This window comes from Anolis carolinensis, unplaced genomic scaffold (assembly GCF_035594765.1).
Source record: "Anolis carolinensis isolate JA03-04 unplaced genomic scaffold, rAnoCar3.1.pri scaffold_9, whole genome shotgun sequence".
In the NCBI taxonomy this organism is placed as follows: Eukaryota; Metazoa; Chordata; class Lepidosauria; order Squamata; family Dactyloidae; genus Anolis; species Anolis carolinensis.
The window spans coordinates 12,572,123-12,590,203 of record NW_026943820.1 but is presented as its reverse complement, the minus strand read 5'-3'; the positions used below and the strand labels follow the sequence as shown (position 1 = coordinate 12,590,203).

General features: G+C 40.3%; 1 protein-coding gene across 7 annotated transcripts in view; it reads left to right on the top strand.

Annotated features, from left to right (window-relative positions):
• Positions 1–18,081, top strand: part of phkb (phosphorylase kinase regulatory subunit beta) — a 196,762-nt gene that overhangs the window by 130,575 nt on the left and 48,106 nt on the right. For all 7 annotated transcript variants that reach the window (XM_062962009.1, XM_008113900.3, XM_008113904.3 and 4 more), the window contains 6 exons: positions 5,853–5,908; positions 6,593–6,686; positions 11,001–11,084; positions 12,374–12,478; positions 14,883–14,965; positions 15,055–15,145. In XM_062962009.1, coding sequence (XP_062818079.1) covers positions 5,853–5,908; positions 6,593–6,686; positions 11,001–11,084; positions 12,374–12,478; positions 14,883–14,965; positions 15,055–15,145 — 513 coding nt within the window. The remainder of the gene's footprint in view (positions 1–5,852; positions 5,909–6,592; positions 6,687–11,000; positions 11,085–12,373; positions 12,479–14,882; positions 14,966–15,054; positions 15,146–18,081) is intronic.

Sequence of the window (18,081 nt, the reverse complement as noted above, 5' to 3'; positions counted from 1 at the left end):
GAGCTTGCCTAATTTCAGTAGGTAGTGAGTTCCACAATCGGGGGGCCACAGCAGAAAAGGCCCTCTCCCTTGTACTCACAAGGCGGGCCTGGGATAAAGACAATGGTGATAAAATGGCCTCCCCAGATGATCGTAAAGATCGGGCAGGTTTATGGAAGGAAATACGGTCACGGAGGTAGGTGGGTCCCAAACCGTTTAGGGCTTTATAGATGATAGTCTGCACCTTGAATTGGGACCGGAAAATGAACGGCAGCCAGTGGAGCTCCTTAAACAGGGGAGTGGATCTCTCCCTGTAACTTGCCCCCGTTATTAATCTGGCAGCCGAGTGTTGGACCAATTGTAATTTCCGGGCCGTCCTCAAGGGAAGCCCCACGTAGAGTGCATTACAGTAGTCCAGTCTAGAGGTAACTAAGGCATGGACCACTGTGGTCAAATCAGACTTCACGAGGTATGGTCGCAGTTGGCGCACAAGCTTGAGTTGTGCAAAGGCCCTTCCGGCTACCGCCGACACCTGTGCTTCAAGCGTCAACGCTGAATCCAGGAGGACCCCCAAACTGCGGACCTGTGATTTCAGGGGGAGTGCAACCCCGTCCAGCACTGGTTGCCACCCAATACCCCGATCTGACGCACGATTGACCAGGAGGGCCTCTGTCTTGTCAGGATTGATCCTCAGCTTGTTCCTCCTCATCCAGTCCGCCACAGCAGCCAGGCACTGGTTCAGCACCCGAGGGGCTTCCTTGGAGTCAGATGGAAAGGAGTAGTGGATTTGCGTGTCATCTGCGTAGAGATGGCAACGCCCTCCAAAACTCCGGATGACCTCTCCCAGCGGTTTCATGTAGATGTTAAATAGCATGGGGGATAAAATAGACCCCTGCGGAACCCCACAGGTCAATGGCCAGGGGTCCGAGCAGGTGTCCCCCAGCTTCACCATCTGGAAACGACCCTCCAGGAAGGACTGGAGCCACAGCAGAACCGTGCCCCCGAGCCCCATCCCGGAGAGCCTCCCCAGAAGGATACCATGGTCCATGGTATCGAAAGCCGCTGAGATATCCAGGAGAACCAGCAGGGTCACACTCCCCCTGTCCAGCTCCCTGCGGAGGTCATCCACCAAGGCGACCAAAGCCGTCTCGGTGCTGTGCCCAGGCCTGAAGCCCGACTGCGAGCGGTCCAGAAAATCAGTGTCATCGAGGAACTCCTGGAGCTGCGTGGCAACCACCCGCTCCAGAACCTTGCCCAAAAATGGGAGGTTGGAGATTGGTCTGTAATTGTCACAAACCGATGGGTCTAGCGAGGTCTTTTTTAGTAACGGTTTTACCACCGCTTGCTTAAAACAAGATGGAAATGACCCTTGGCCCAAGGAGGCATTTATTATAGCCACAAACCACTCCAACAACCCATCTTTGGCCAGTTTAACCAGCCAAGAGGGACAAGGATCCAGAGCACAAGTGGTCGCCCTCACAGACCCGAGAATCCCCTCCACGTCATCAGGAAGAACAAGCCGGAAAGAATCCCATAAGATCAAACCGACAGGTGCCTCGGTTACCTCCGCTGAAACCACAGTCAATCTGGAGTCCAACTCATGACGTATCTGAGCAACTTTGCCTGCGAAATGGTGTGCGAAATCGCTACACCGAGTCGCCAAGTCATCGGGAAGCTCCTGGGCCTCAGGAGGCCGCAGGAGCTCCCCAACAACTCGGAACAACTCCGATGGCCTGTTGGCTGCAGACGCTATGCGGGCAGTCGTGAAAGCTTTCCTGGCTGCTCGCAGAGCCACGGAGTAAGCCTTAATAGCGGCTTTAGTCCGTGCTTGGTCGGACACATCCTGAGATTTCCTCCAGATGCACTCTAGTCCCCTCCTCGTACGCTTCATCACGGCCAGCTCCTCAGTGAACCAAGGAGTTGACGTGACTCTACGCAGCAAGAGGGGACGTTCGGGAGCGATCGTGTCCAGTGCCCTTGCTAGCTCACTATTATAGTGATCAGCCAGGACATCAACAGGATCGCCAGTCTCCAGAACAGGAAGATCCCCAAGAGACCTCAGGAGTCCATCTGGATCCATCAGCCTCCTGGGGCGGACCATCTTAATGGGTCCACCACCCCTGCGGAGGTTAGAAGACATGGCGAAACTTAAACAGATCAGATGATGGTCAGACCATGACAATGGAAGGATGTTTTGTTCTTCCACTCTGACTGTCCCACCGTCCACAATGAAGACAAGGTCCAACGTGCGTCCCGCCTGATGTGTGGGCCTAGATATAACTTGAGTCAGCCCCATGGTCGTCATGGCAACCATGAAATCCTGAGCTGCACCTGTTAATGTGGTCTCGACATGGATGTTAAAGTCTCCCAAAACTATGAGTTGTTGGGAGACCAAGGCCGCATTAGAGACCACTTCTGCTAGCTCAGACAGGGAGACTGCTGGGTCGCGGGGTGGACGGTACACCAACAGAATCCCCAAGTTGTCTCGGGCTCCCACCTTCAGCAGGACACATTCGAACCTCGTAGATTGTGGAACAGTGCATCTGATCAGGGCGATGGACTGCCGGAAGATCACCGCAACTCCTCCTCCCCGCCCCTCAACCCTGGCCTGCCGATGGACCCCGAAACCCGGTGGACACAGCTGGGTGAGATTCACCCCACCCAGCTCATCCAACCACGTCTCGGTAATACATGCCAGATCCGCCCCCTCATCCAGGATCAAATCCTGGATGATAGCTGTCTTACCATTGACGGATCTGGCATTCAGAAGCAGGACCTTAAGGCTGAGGGGTCTGTCAGTAGGGACACTAATAATCCTACTGTACAGTCTGTTTTTTACTAACATTCTTATAAGAGAGAGAGAGCATGCCCCAAACTATCAATCCTAGTGTGAGACGGATCAAAACAGAATTTTCTTAATAACAGTTGGAAACAGCACATACAGGAGTCCCCGGTTTCTGTGATTTTTCCCAACTGCATTATATGTTGTTTTATCCAAGGCATCCGAAGCTGGCACAGTTGAAGACTGAGCTGCATGCCTGGAATATAATCACCTCTCGTGTTCAGGTGGATGAGATTTCAGTATTTCATTCTTGTTTTCTTCATTCTAACATACTACAACCAGTTCCTACCTCGAAACAGTTGCATCCCTAAAACCAGGGCCTGGGAATGGGTGGCCAGCCCCTTTCCTGGCAAGAAGAGCTCATTACTTTAGCAGGGAAAGATTGCACTGTTTTAATTTTGTCCGCATCTTGCACAGGAGCACCTGCAAGGACCTGAGCCAGCAGTCGCATTCCACCAAAGTGTATACGTTGCCCCGAAGCAAAAAAAATTTGGGCTTGTACAGTGACACACCCAGCTCCCAACTTGCTTACTTGATCTGCATACAGAAAAACCCTATAGCAGGGGTCCTCAAACTTTTTAAGTGAAGGGCCAATTCACAGGCCCTCAGACTGCTGGGGGGACGGACTATGATGAAATAGTCCAAAATAATTATTGTTGTTAGGATTGTGCCTTCAAGTCATTTCAGACTTAGGTCAACCCTAAGTCTAAAGTTTAGGACAGAGGCCAGGTAAATGACCTTGGAGGGCCACATCCGGCCCATGGGCCTTAGTTTGGTGACCCCTGATCTAGACGATCTCATAAGACCATAGGTAAGCACAAAGACCTCCAAAGACCATCTAGATGGTCTCATAAGACCATAGGTAAGGAAAGGGACCCTTAAAGGCCATCTAGATAAATCTCATCAGGCCATCAGAAGACCATAGATAAGGAAAGGGACCTCAAGGACCATCTAGATGGTTTCATAAGACCATAGGTAAGGAAAGGGGCTCCCAAAGGCCATCTAGACAATCTCACAAAACCATAGGTAAGGAAGGGGACCCTCAAAGGCCATCTAGACGGTTTCATAGGACCATAGGTAAGAAAAGTAACTGCCAAAAGCCATCTAGATGATCTCATAAGGCTGTAGCTAAGCAGAGAGACCTTCAAAGACCATCTAGATGATCTTATAAGGCCATAAGTAAGCAAAAGGACCTCCAAAAACCAGGTATACTTGGGTCAACCCTAAGTCTAAAGTTTAGGACAGGGGCCAGGTAAATGACTTTGGAGGGCCGCATCTGGCTCACGGACTTTAATTTGGGGACCCCTGGCCTATAGTGTAGAGAGAGGAACTTAGAGCATACTTCAGCAGTTGTTTTACATTTTTTTATTAGGACCAAAAATCATATTTTTTTTTAACCTGGCAAAGTATATATTGCCTTTACTGCTCACATAAGAGGAAAAAAAACACAAAAAGGCATTAACTACAGCGTGCATTACAATTATTGAAAGCAGAGTTGGTTGCATTGCAAAACCCGAGGCATCGTTATGCTGTTCTGGATCTGGGTTAGAATCTCTGCCTTATTTCCATTGAAGAAGGGCAAAATCTATCTTGAGAAGAGAAAGAGAATGACAAATTTGAGAGTAAAAGATATGCATGTTCAAAATATTACTGTTCATGCTGGTGGGTACCTACTTCAGCTTTTATATCTCACCAGAGAATTTATCTGTCTACTTTTATAATGAGAATAATAATAATTATATCAGCAATAACTATTATAATTATTACTATTACTATGTCCACCTAAAAGTATGAGCCAAGTACACATCAATCACACATTATTATTATTATTATTATTATTATTATTAAAAATTGAAACATATTGTCAAAGTTGTACATATCCTTCTTTCATATACATAAGAATTTTGTTTCCATATTATCTAGTTGATTGTGTACAATATAATATAATAGTTTAGCATTTTAAACATGAAATCCCCATGTTGGAATTCTCTGTTTTTGAATGGTTCCCAATCTTTCTTAACTATTGAAGGGTCTTTTGTCTGAATATCAAAGCTCTTGTTTTGAGTGTTGCAGAACTGTGGCAATCCTATGCTATACTAGAAAGTACTGGCTTCAGCTCATCTCGCATTCACCGCTTGTGAGATTTGGATTGACTTGATTCTGATTTACATTACCTTGACTTGGGCTTTTAGTATTGGTAAAGGGGTTGCAAATGCTTCTGTTTCTTTTGTAATCAGTGGAACATGCTCCTGAATACAATCCCTATCAGAGGAAACTAACTTAACCATTAACCCTGTGGAAGATTCGCCTTAGCAGATATTGCTATTTTTACCACAATAAGCAGCAGTCTGTTCTAAGCACGTTCTGTATGAATGGACTGTTCTGGCCATTGTCATCACAGCTGGGCAGTGAGAAAACCATTATGTTGAAGTACTCATGTTGAATTAGCATGTTTGTCCGTTTGTTCCAATTCAGAGTTCTGTTTATGGTCTAATGTACAAACGGTTCGGAGTCACACATACTCTGGTTAATCTATATTGACAGATTTCATTTGTGTACTTAAAGAAATACATAAGAGGATCTGTATGCAATCACATACGTAGTTTACTTTGTAGGGTCTTTGTTATATATCAAAATAAAAGTGGGATATACCACCTTCTTTGAACATCATCAACACCTTCACACTCTTTGACAAATACACAATCAGTTCTTTCTCATAGTGTCAGCCAAGACTAATAAATATAACACCAAAGATTCCTTCTTCTCCTGAAGTGTAATACAGTAAAGAAAAAAAATACAGAAGCCTATCCTTAACATCTCAGTGTAAACCACCCCAAAATATATTGACAATACAGTTCAAGATTTATATATGTTACTTCTCTGAAGATCCATTTTCCTGTCTGTGCCATTAAAGTGAGAGAGGGAAAAGCAGCAATGCAGCCAGAAGATGTCATTCATATTGATTAAAAGCTATTGTTTGCATTGGGCTTGTCTTTTCATAAACGTTTCTTTTTACTCTTTATTTTTTTAGGGTCCGCTGGAAAATGACCTAGTGGTCCATGTTGCATTGATTGCTGAAAGCCAACGGTAAGTCATTGAGATCACTGACGCGTTTCTAGACTCAGATTTAAAAGTTACTATGATGCTTTAAGTAGAAACTTTAGTGCCTGAGCTTGGAACTAGTTTAAACTACATGAGATGTGCGTTCTAGCATTAGATCTCTCTTCCAGCAGGAGGTTGCTTAAACCAGAGGTTCTCAACCTGTGGATCCCCAGATGTTTTGGCCTTTAACTCCCAGAAAACCTAATAGCTGGTAAACTGGCTGGGATTTCTGGGAGTTGTAGGCCAAAACACTTGGGACCCACAGGTTGAGAACCACTGACTTAAACAAAAAATCTTCTGTTTGACATGTGTTAGGAATCCTCTGAACTAAAAAGAGCCAATATAAATGATGATGAGAACATGACATTTTTTTCTGGTCAAAACATTAGTGATTTTTGTTCATTGTACTTCTGGCTGCTGCTCAGTTTGCTTTGTTCCAGGTGCCACTAAAGCCCCATGCCCTAGAAATGACTTCAAAAAAGTTTAAACTAGAAAAGACTTAATTCAGATCTAAATTTGGATGCCTGACTCTGATAGCTTTCAAAAATTAAATTCTTTGAAGAGCTACTTGGAAAAAGCCATTTTTGACAAGATTCTATATTTACAATTAGCTTTGCTGCATTCCTGAATTCCTCTTAACCTTGTATTATATTTTCTTTTTAAAAACAGTCTACAAGTTTTCCTGAACACATATGGAATCCAAACCCAGACACCCCAGCAGGTCGAACCCATCCAGATATGGGCACAGCAGGAGCTTGTCAAAGTAAGATATGCATCGTGCTTCCCTTTCAAAATTAAACAAATCCTTCATGTATTCATTTAAATGATTACAATAATAGGTTATGAAGAATTGTTTAGGTATTTTTTTTTCATTCTAGATAGCTTTCCTCAACTAGATAGCTAGCTGGCTAGATAGATAAATAGATAGATAGGGGAATACTGTGTGTCAAGCTTTATTATAAGACCAGGAATGCCCTTAAAAATAAGGTGGGAATGAATTATGACATGATAACTTTTGCATTTAGAAAATCCCTTCTAATATGTTTTGTATGTTTAGAACAAAATATGCTCCTAGGGCTGAACAGACAGAGCTCATCTTGTCATAAACAAAAGCCAATTCAAACTACAACAGTCAACTGTAATTTAAAATCAACTCATTATTCTTAATTTTCTGATGTTAGCTGATGACTAAATTTGACACAGTCTGCAAAGCATATTCAATGCCAATGTTTTGAGTGTTGTTTGCAATGGTTGAGTAGTGGTTGGATTGCTGTATTATTATATTTAATATCATTTCACTTATCTAGATTGTATTTTTCTCTCTTGATTGGCACCCAAATTATGACTCTGGGAGACAAGTTTTTGAATCCCCCCTTGGCCTTTGAAACCCATTGAGTGACCTTGGGCAAGTCATGCTCTCTCAGCCTCAGAGGAACACAATGGCAAACATTATTTGAACAAATCTGGAGAAGAAACCCTTGTAAATAGCTTCATTTTAGGGTCACCATAAATCAAACAACTTGAAGGCAGACAACAAACACATGCATGTATCTCCTGCATTAATATTAAGCCCCATTTATACTAGTCCACACACATGGCATTCTGTCTATTGGCTATCTCATTCAACAGGTTTCATTTGTATGTTTGTTTTCCCTATTGAAATGAACAGTTGAGCCTTTAGCTGAGGGTTCCATGTATTCACCAAGGTCGCATGTTGCAGGAAATATGGTTTATAAGTGGAAAGTGAGTTTGTGATTTGCTACTCCTTTGTTATTATTTTACCATACCTATTTGGTTTATATATGTGTATGTGTATAATACAGATGTTTGTACAGAAATATGGAATAACATCTTCTAAACTGCAAATAAATCTCGAGAGATAACAAAAGGAAAGCTCTTAAGATGTCAAATATTTGTCAAATTTGGATCATTCCTGGAGAGATTAATTCCTTCTAGTCTTGACTTGAAAGTGTTTCAGCTGACAAGTCTTTCATCTTCTACAGCAATCAGCTGAATGGCAGCATCATATTTGCAGATTGACTTCATGTCTCAAAAATGGGTATCTTTGACCATAGAGAAGACTTTCAAATACTTCTTTAACTTGAAGATTGTAAAATTCCAGAACTCTGATTTATATAAGAAAAAAATAATTTCTTGCTGTTCATTTTTTCTTTTAATTTATTGACTGTTCATATTTAAACATTAAAAATGAAAAAAAATAAAATAAAAATAAGCAAGAGTTACAAAACTGCTCACTAGTTTTCTAAAATATATGTAATTTCCTCTTCATGGTCTCTGTGAATACACACAGATGGATCTAACTGTGCCTGTGCAGGTCCTAACAGAAACTTCTTCAAGCTCTAGCTTCACATTTTGCTGGTAACTCCACCCTCTCCTCCCTAGGGCATAAAAGGCACCATGGCCGGCGGCTCCTTAGTTCCTTTTTTCCTGCCACCACAGCTACCTCGGGGCTTTGCTCTTCATCAGAATGTCTACAACGAGATTCAAACACTGCACAACTTGGTCTGCCAAGATTCTGGATTTTGATGGCCATTTGCTCTGCCTTGGTGAAGCCCATGTCGTCAGGCCATGGCAGCTTTACCAAGCATTCACATCACAGGCAACGAAGAACAGAGAAGCGAGGGCTCTCATGCCTTCAGTATCAGAGACTCCTTCCATGGTGCCATCTCAAACTTTGATGACTTTGAAGACATCAAAAGCTTCCTCAGAAAAGATATAGACTTCTAAGTTGGGACATCGGGATCGGTGACCTCAGTACGATCATCATACTCAATAATGACCACACTGCCATCTTCATCCTCCATGAAGATCACCTTCAAACAGTCCCATGAAGAGGCGAGAAGGGCAGTTGCCACAGGCCAGATTCTGACAAAGGCGTCCCATGGCAAGGGCCATACATGGATCCCCATAGAAGAAACCACACTTTTCTTGATAAAGGCATACTTGGCAGTCCTATCATAGTCCTTCCAACAAAGTCATCCTTTGATCTTTTTTGACCATCCTATCAAAACTTTCCTTCGAGGTTATACCAACCTCCACCCTCCAACAAGAGCTCCCAGGAACTGAGGAGCTGCCAGCTAGAGAGCCTTTTATGCCCTAGGGAGGAGTTACCGCCAAAATTTGAAGCTAGAGCTTGGAGAAGCTTTCTGTTAGGACCTGTGCAGGCACAGTTAGATCTATCTGCGTGAATTTACAGAGGACCACTTGAGGAAATACTATTACAGGTAAGCAACCTGTCCATCTGTTTGTGTTGTCTCTATAACTAAGTCATTCATCTTCAGGCATTTTATTGATTTCCTTCCTTTATTTAAAACATTTATACTTTCTTCAGTGAGCCCAAAGCAGCCCGCAATTTAAGTAAAAACAATAATTTACTGAGAATTTGACAATGGTAATAAATTTGCCATAAAGCAGCCATAAAACACTGAAATAGCAGAGGAAACAGATTTTTAAATAAGCACAGATAGCCTTTGAAAATAAATCAACCAGAGTAATTAAAAGCACTGGAATGAGGAAGCATCCTACAAAATATACCCAAATAGTATGCTTTTGAGCATTTTCTGAAAGTATTCTGAAGGAAGAGTTGGGACCCAGCCAATGAAAAGGTTCTCTCTTGGGTCCTACCTTAATGCATTTTGTGGAACATTGTGTCTGGCAATAATAGGCTCATTAAGAGAAATAGAAGTTTTTGAAGGTCATCTCCAGCTCTTTGCATTTGTTTAGAAACAGATTCAGAACCAGCATAGCTGTTTTAACAAGACAGGATGTATGATATTCTGGCTTTTAGTATGCCAGTAATTTCAGGTAAAATCACAACAATAAAATCACTCATACTTATATGCACAGATACACCAGGATCCTTCCAGTTATTGTTAGATAGCATGAAATGGGATAAAGCTAGAGAAGTCTGTGAAGATGTCTTTGTATTATCCTCCACTCTTTCTAGCCTGTCTCATACAACTTGTCAGTCAAGCTGGAAAAAAACCCCTACTATTAATCTGTGTAATTAATTATTATTGTTGTTATTTGTATAAATAAAAATAATAAGTATTTATATCCTGCTTCCTCTCTCCCAGAGGAGATTCAAAGCAGCTAATGCTAAACCTCATACAATATGTAAATTAAAACCCAAATCATGCTAATATTAAAATAGAATTAAACACAGGACTTGCTAAACATACGCAGTTAAAACCAATAACACCATTTTAAAAACCTGTTAAATTACAGGTAGAGGAGAGGATTCATATTCAAAAGGAGCAGGATAGGAGTGCCATCACACACGTTGCTGATAACTAAGGATGTTGTCTGAATTGCAAATAGATCTATAATCACACTGTATATGAACAAGACATTAGTATACTGTTACATTTATTATGATGCTTTGAGCAAATCATGATTTTAAAAGCTTACACACACTTCTGTAATTGTGACATTTGTCTTGTTTTGTTGGCTTCCAGGTTTTAGTTTAGCCATTTCCTCTTCCTCAAAAGTAGGTGTAAGGATCACCCTCAACACACTTTCTATCCCCATATCCTCTCTGTACTTGCTGTCTGCTTACCTTTCTTTCCAAGCATTTCTACAGCCTCGATTGTGGATTTTTTTCCCCCCGCTAGCATTTCTGCAATGAGATGCCCTTTAATTTCTGAAAAGGTCACTCTGCAGCAGAACCATTGACCACACTCCCTGCAGTTGACTTGGCTCAGAAAGCAGCAGATGGATTGCTTTGGCGAGAGCCCTAAGAGTTAATGTGCTCACTGAGGCTGTCTTGTGTGCAGAAAGTACCCACCGGTGAAGAGTTTTTTTCTTTTCTTTTCGATGTTCCAGATCATTTCCCTCTCTTGTTCACATTCAGTTGTCATTTCGTCTCCCAGAGAACATAAATATCCTCATTTGGCCTGAAGGAGCCCCTAATCGCTTAAAGATGAGAAGACCAGGGTTTAGCTATTCTGCTGTGTCCCCTATTAGCCCAAATGAGAGGCTCCATCCACCTATACTTTTAATACTGCTATTTATAATGTTAACTGCGTTAGACTCCCTGCTCTACTATGTCTTATAGGCTTACTTCCATCTTGGGATCAATGACAAACTGGGACTCTCAGGAAGACCTGACCGACCAATTGGATGCCTTGGAACATCAAAGGTCCTGTCAATCATTCTTCTGCATGCTATAGTTGGTATAAACTTTGGTGGGATTCTCTGGAATGGAAAGCAATTTATTATATGGTATTCATAAAACCCCACTCGTTCTCACACATGACAATATAGATTTTCCCCCTATTTGCCTGCAAGATGGTGAGAAGTATTATATTTTTTGTTGTTGAAGGCTTTCATGGATGGCCATCTGTTGGGAGTGATTTGATTGTGTATTCTTGCATAGCAGAAGGGGAGTCTATTATATATTTATAATATATCTATCATCTATCACCTTTATTAACAGGAGTCTATCTATTTATCCACCTATCAATTTGTCCATCTATCTATCATCTGTGTTGCGGTGAGTTTTCCGGACTGTATGGCCATGTTCCAGAAGCATTCTCTCCTGACGTTTCACCCACATCTATGGCAGGCATCCTCAGAGGTTTACTTCACAACCTCTGAGGATGCCTGCCATAGATGTGGGCGAAACGTCAGGAGTGAATACTTCTGGAACATGGCCATACAGCCCGGAAAACACACAACAGCCCATTATATTTTTTGTTCAGTATAGCTATGGGTTTGTATATTTGCAAGACCCATTTTGGTCTAGATGTTGCAAAATTATTATAGTTGCTCTCTTATTGCATGGCTTAAAAAAGAAGCATTTAATTAATTGTTTGCATCTTTTTAATAACCACCCCATCCTTCTGTTAACTCAGTGTGTTTTTACTCAACTTAACAATGGAAAGAATTTGTTTAGAAAAAATGTGCACAACGTGTGGATAAATCAATCCAAAGGAGAGCTCATTTTAAACTTGTGCTGGAGTTGAGAAACTTTCTGTGGTTAATACATTCTTAACAGGTTGCCTTGACGAGAGCAAGATAATTAACAATATTACTTCATGCCCCAGCACAGCCGTATGCATCTCTACTCGGAATATAGAGTTCAATGTGACTCATTCTCAGACAAAACGTCTGTAAGACTGTAACCTGAAATAATTTATGCTCAGAATAGTCATCTAGTTGTAATTTATATGATGGTTTAATGCATGGCTTGAAGTAGGTGCTTGCCTATGAAAAACACACACTGCAGTAAATATATCTCTTTAAAGTATCACCAAATAGTGATGTTAATTTTGTCTGATTTCCGGAGTGCCTAATTATTTAATGTGGCATATATTTATTGATTGGCTTTAATTTTAGAACAAAAGGTGAGTTTGTATTCCTGATAGGAAAAAAGATAAACTTATCAAGATTGTATAGATTAAAAAATTAATTATGTTTGCCTTGTAGATTTATCGAATATTGGGCAAAACAGTGGTTTGCTACCCAATTATCTTTGATCTGAGTGATTTCTACATGTCCCAAGATGTTATGATGCTGATCGATGATATTAAGGTATATTGTTTATAGAACATGTGATATGTTTTATTGTAAAAATCCAAATAACTTTTAGACAAGACATTACCAAGCTAAAGAGCTCATAAACTAGGGACACAGCTTGGTTTGGGTATTTGCTGACTTCTTAAGCAATCCTTGCTGGAAATCGTGTAACTTGTTTGAGTAAGTCTACATTGAGTGGGGCCACCCATGTTTAGTTACTTTTGGTAAATTTGTAACCACACAAGAAAGTTGCTGTGATTTGCCTTCCTTTTGCTATGGAAAGATGCTTTCTGCATGGGACATGGTAACATTTCAAATGGCCCTAAATAAGACAAATGAAGTACCGAGATAAAGGTTGGAGAGAGCCCTGATAAAAGAAGTGCAGTGGGGTGTTACAAGGCAACATGAATCACAGGGAAGTCACCCAGAACAAGTTTTGGAGAATGTTAAATTTAGAATTAATGGCATCACGCTCCAACTGCAATGAGAAAGAAAAAAGACGAAGAAATACATGGCCAGGGCAAAGTATGGCTGGTGTAATAATGTCATGAATACATTTTGCACATTAAAATGTTCTTTAATCTGTTTTCAGTTGGACAGAGTATCAGACACTTTCAGAGAAAAGAAATAGGCCCCTTCTAGACTGCCATATAAAATCCAGATTTTATATGGCAAGTAGACTCATATGATCCAGTTCAAAGCAGATAAAGTGGATTATCTGCTTTGATGATCTGGATTATATGGCGTTGTAGAAGAGGCCTTAGACAAACAGACTCCAGTACTGGAGTTATAATCAATAACTATATTGGTTACACAGACAAAATGGGGAAAATCACATATACTCTGAAATTCACCCATAATCCATTCATTTACTCATTCATACTCACCGTCCTTTTTCATTCAGTTGATCAGGCTTCTTAAAAGGAGATGGGTGTTCAGAATGCTGCATCCCTGCAGGTCTGGCACACAGTCAAAGAGGAAAATAGTCTCTTTATGTAGCACTTTTTTGTTATTGTACTTGGTTGTTTAGATAACCTGTCATTCAGCTCAGACTTGCTGGAGCTTTATCAATTTTGGAACAGATGTCATTTAACATCCTTCTTAAGGTCTTAAGGTAACATTGCCTTTGACTATGTAAACAGGTGTTGTTTACACCAAAAGTTCAATGGTTGTCTTCTGGATTTCTCATTAGCACATTTCATGCCAGAGATAATGAATTCTTCATCACCTCCGTAATGCCATTTTCAGGTTGCATTTTTTTTCCTTTTGGAAGGTGACTTCATCCTTGTCAGACCTTAATAGGCCATAGCCAGACCCCAATCATACAATTTCATTCAATTCATTCATACATCACAATAAGTGGCCTTCTTTTGAACTGCTTGGAAAAATAGCAGTTGAAGCCATCCCTTGTGAGCTGCATCCAGCATCTGGTGGCTCAAGTTGTTTCAGAAACAAGACAGACAAAATGTTATTACTCTGTACCATCCTGTTGTTTCTTTGGACTGGCATAAGGAAATGGTGTGCTTTAGAGAAGACTTTTTCAGAGGTGTGATTTCTATGTCACAAAAGCATCCTTAGACATAGCTCCATCTGGTTTTGTGAAATACAGAAACACCTCCCTTATAGAGTAGGTTTATTTTCAGATCAATGTAAATCAAACATCGCCATAAGGTGAGTTGCAGCTTCTTTTTTCCACTTGGTAGTAAATACAAAAACCTAAAACCATCTTTACACTATGAATTCTTAAGTGTACAATAGCACTAGGTCTAAAATAACGACGGAGAAATAGAAAATTCCCATTATATGATGCTGTGACACAAAATGTACAAATGTGGTGGACAACAAAATGACTTACCATACATTATAGGTGGGATTTTTCAGGTGTGTGTGTGTGCATTTTAAGTGCAATGATATATTTGAAAAGTGCCATATTCGTGAACAATATATAGATGTATTTGCAAAGCTGGGGATAGCCCAGGCACACACATACTCACACAAAGCTGTTGCCATGGCCATTTTGGTTCTCACACTTGTACAAGCAGTTCTCAAATGACAAAATCTGACTTACAAGCAACTCCTAGTTAAGAACGGGGGTGAGACAACATGAAGTAACAGGAAGGGAAATTCACTCCTGAAAGTTATTATCATGGGGAAAAGGTGTCTCCACTGAAGCTTTTTCACTAATCCTTATTTCCACAATTTTTCAAAATCCAGTTCTCACAGGGACAGAAAGTGAGGTGAAATCTTCTGAACAGGGGCACAGATAGCAAAACAAAGACCACAAGGGTTTTAACCCCTTCCCTAAATGTATGTGTGTATGGCTGGAGTTACACTTAAAAGATGTACCTGTTCCAACTTACATGCAAATTCAGCTTAAGAACAAACCTACAGAGCCTGTTTTGTTCTTCTGTTTGTGCAGAACACTTTGCAGTTCATTAAACAGTACTGGAAAATGCACGGCCGCCCCTTGTTCCTTGTTCTGATTCGGGAAGATAATATCAGGTAAGCTGATATATGCCTATAAAGTTTAATACTTCTGTGTTGAGCTCAGAGCTTGCTGTATTGAAGCATGGTTTTGCTTCAACCCTCAGGGGGAGCAGATTCAACCCAATACTTGACATGCTTGCCGACTTCAGGAAAGGTGTTGTTGGGGGAGTGAAAGTGCACGTGGACAGGCTGCAGGTAAGATGCTTTTTGAAATCATTACTCCATGAATATTGAAAACTGGAAGAACCATTCAAATGCCTATCAGCCCATTTGCTCCTGGGTTCTAAATGTCATTTTCTAATTGGTTCTATCATAAAAACATTGAAAAAGTGTATTAAACTGCAAACACTTTGTATTTGTGGGACATCCTGCAGCACAGTTTGCTATAGTTTTTCAATGAATATCTCATCATAGAGTCTCTCTCAATCAGTTCTACATAGTTAGTGGCAACCACAGAAATGAAGTTTCAGGAGTATACGAATTACTTTCAAAGTAAGGACAGCACAATTAAACAGGAAATAACATTTTCAAGCCAGGAACATTTTTTTTTCAAATGTTGTTACATAATGTAATCAAAGTGATCCTGGTGGTATTAATTATCTTTAATTATTTTTGGTGGTCCTGGCGGCATTAATTAAAATTAGTTACTTTTTGGTCATCCTGACGGTATTAATTTAGCATTATAAATAAGTTATGTATGAACATGTGTTTACTGTTCCCACACATAACAGGGGAATTTGCATGCCTTTTTTAAAGCAAGATTTTGTAAAAGCCAACTTTCTTAGACATCCATCACTAAGAGTATTCCAGTGTCATTTTTAATATAGCTGGGTTATTTCAGGGTCCTTAGAGGGCAGTTGTGCTCTACATTTGTTGCCTTTCCTTGAATATTTTCATAATAATTAAAGCATTTCATGAACAGCTTTAACAGAGTTTCCTATTTCACATCATTCTCCTATCAATTCAAATTTCCCACAAGCTATAAATAGACAAAGCAACCAAAGCAATGCATTGCTCTTTTTACATTGCAATGAATAGTATCGACTTGCTGTTTTCAAAACACTATCATGAGTAACAAGAACAAATTTGCTTTTCCAGCTTCTTATTTCAATATATTCTCCTTGAGTCCAGTTACAATGCAGTTTCTCTCTAAACAAGAAGTAGCAAATGTCCCTTATGAACAAGAAATGAAAGATTGCACTGTTTTTGTTCCATGTTTATATACAGAAAGAGGGGCACACTTATCTCTGAGTCCTTCTATACTTGCCAGGAAATGTTGGGAGAAATTTTAATAACTTTAAAAACCAGTTTATTGGTAAGTTGAGTAAACATCCAAAGTAGGATCAGTACTTGGGATTCTGTGCAATTTTTGAATTGGTTGTGAGAGCCCTTCTCAGGTTTATCAGCCCGATCTTTCAACATTAAAACATTTAAATCCTCCTGTTTTAATAGTTCTTTATTTCCTTTTGCTAATGTTTAAACATTAATTTCCTAAATTAATCCTCTGTCATGTTTTGGATGTTGTCCATTTCATTAAGGCGGCGAGGAGAAGCTGAAATATTGAGATGGTGAAATGCCGATAATGCATTATCTATTAAAAAGAATATATACTGCAGGTTCATAATTTACTTTTGGCTTTTCCATTTGTCAGGATATATATTCAGTTTGGTTTTTAGGTGTTAATTCATTGCAGAGCTGCATAATCTTTGCTTGCGATATTTGCATAAAACATTTGCATCCGTTTTGGCTGCAAAATGTATACGTTTCCCCATCCTAATACTTTCCGCGTTTGCAGACTATAATTCTTTTATCATAATTTGTGCTCAAAGGATTATACAAGTTAGAAAGAGAAGAGCAACATCAGCAATAAAAGCACCAAGGAGCCGTGTCTCCATGGTTGTTTCAGTCTCATGTTGTAGCATTTCGCTATATGTGTTCAAAGTTTCACTTCTATTTCACCAAGCCCTGCTAGAATACAAATTTAATCTGTATAATCTGTCAGTGAAGAATGGTTTTGTATAACAGTATATTACATAAATGCTGCTAGAGCTCTTTGCAGCCTTTTTAGTCGTTCTCAGTACTGCTTAATCAGAGCTAGAAAAAACTCAGTTTTATTTTACAATTTCAAACATTGCTGGTGGGAGTTGTAGACCAAAAAAGTATGATGTTTAAAAGGCTGGGTGTTCATACGTCTTTAAAAGCCTTCTTGTTTATTTTGAGCAACTTGAAAGATTAGTGCAAAATTACTGACATCTAAAACAATTTGACACCTCCCAAGACAGAAGCAATGCAGATGTAACTACCCTTACTGGTGAAATTAGCAGTGCATCTGCATGTAGAATAAATGCAGTTTGACACCACTTTAACTGCCATGGTTCAGTGCTATTGGACCCTGGAAGTTCTCTGCCAGAGTACTGGTGTCTTATCAAACTACAGCTCCCATGATTCCGTAGCATTGAGCTATGGCAGTTAAAGTGCTGTCAAATTGCAGATGCACCCAAGGAAGACGCTAACAAATGTTGAATTATATTCTGAAGTGCCCGTGTCCTGGGGACATAGTTTCAAGTTTCCATTCCTGGTCACAATGAATTTGGGTTATTTTATAGACCCAGATACCTGGCAGCGAAGTTCCTATTTGGAGATACATGGAGTCTTTCTGTTTCTCTCTTGAAAGCCCCACCATAAAACCATCCCAGCTAGCAAATTGCAACAAAAGAAAAGGCCAAAAACCAATTGTTGGTCCTAAATAAAATTAACCAGTTCAAGTCAGTGGTATTTAAGTATTAATACATCATTCAGCGTGTGACTATTGCAGAATCATAGAATCTAGAGTTGGAAGACATCACAAGGCCCATCTAGGTCAACCCTTTACTATGTAAGAATATACAGTTATGGCATTCCTTGAAGATGCCCATCCAAGCTCTATTTAAAGGTCTTTCACTTTCCAAGGCAATCTGTTTTATCACCAAATAGCTTTTACAGCAAAAATGTAATTCTAATGATTAAATATGAACCAGTGTGATGTAGTGGTTTGTGAATTGCACTCTTGAGACAAGGATTCAGACCCTCACTTAGATATGGAAAGCTACTGGGTGACCTTTCAGCCTCAGCAAAATACAAATCCATGAAGA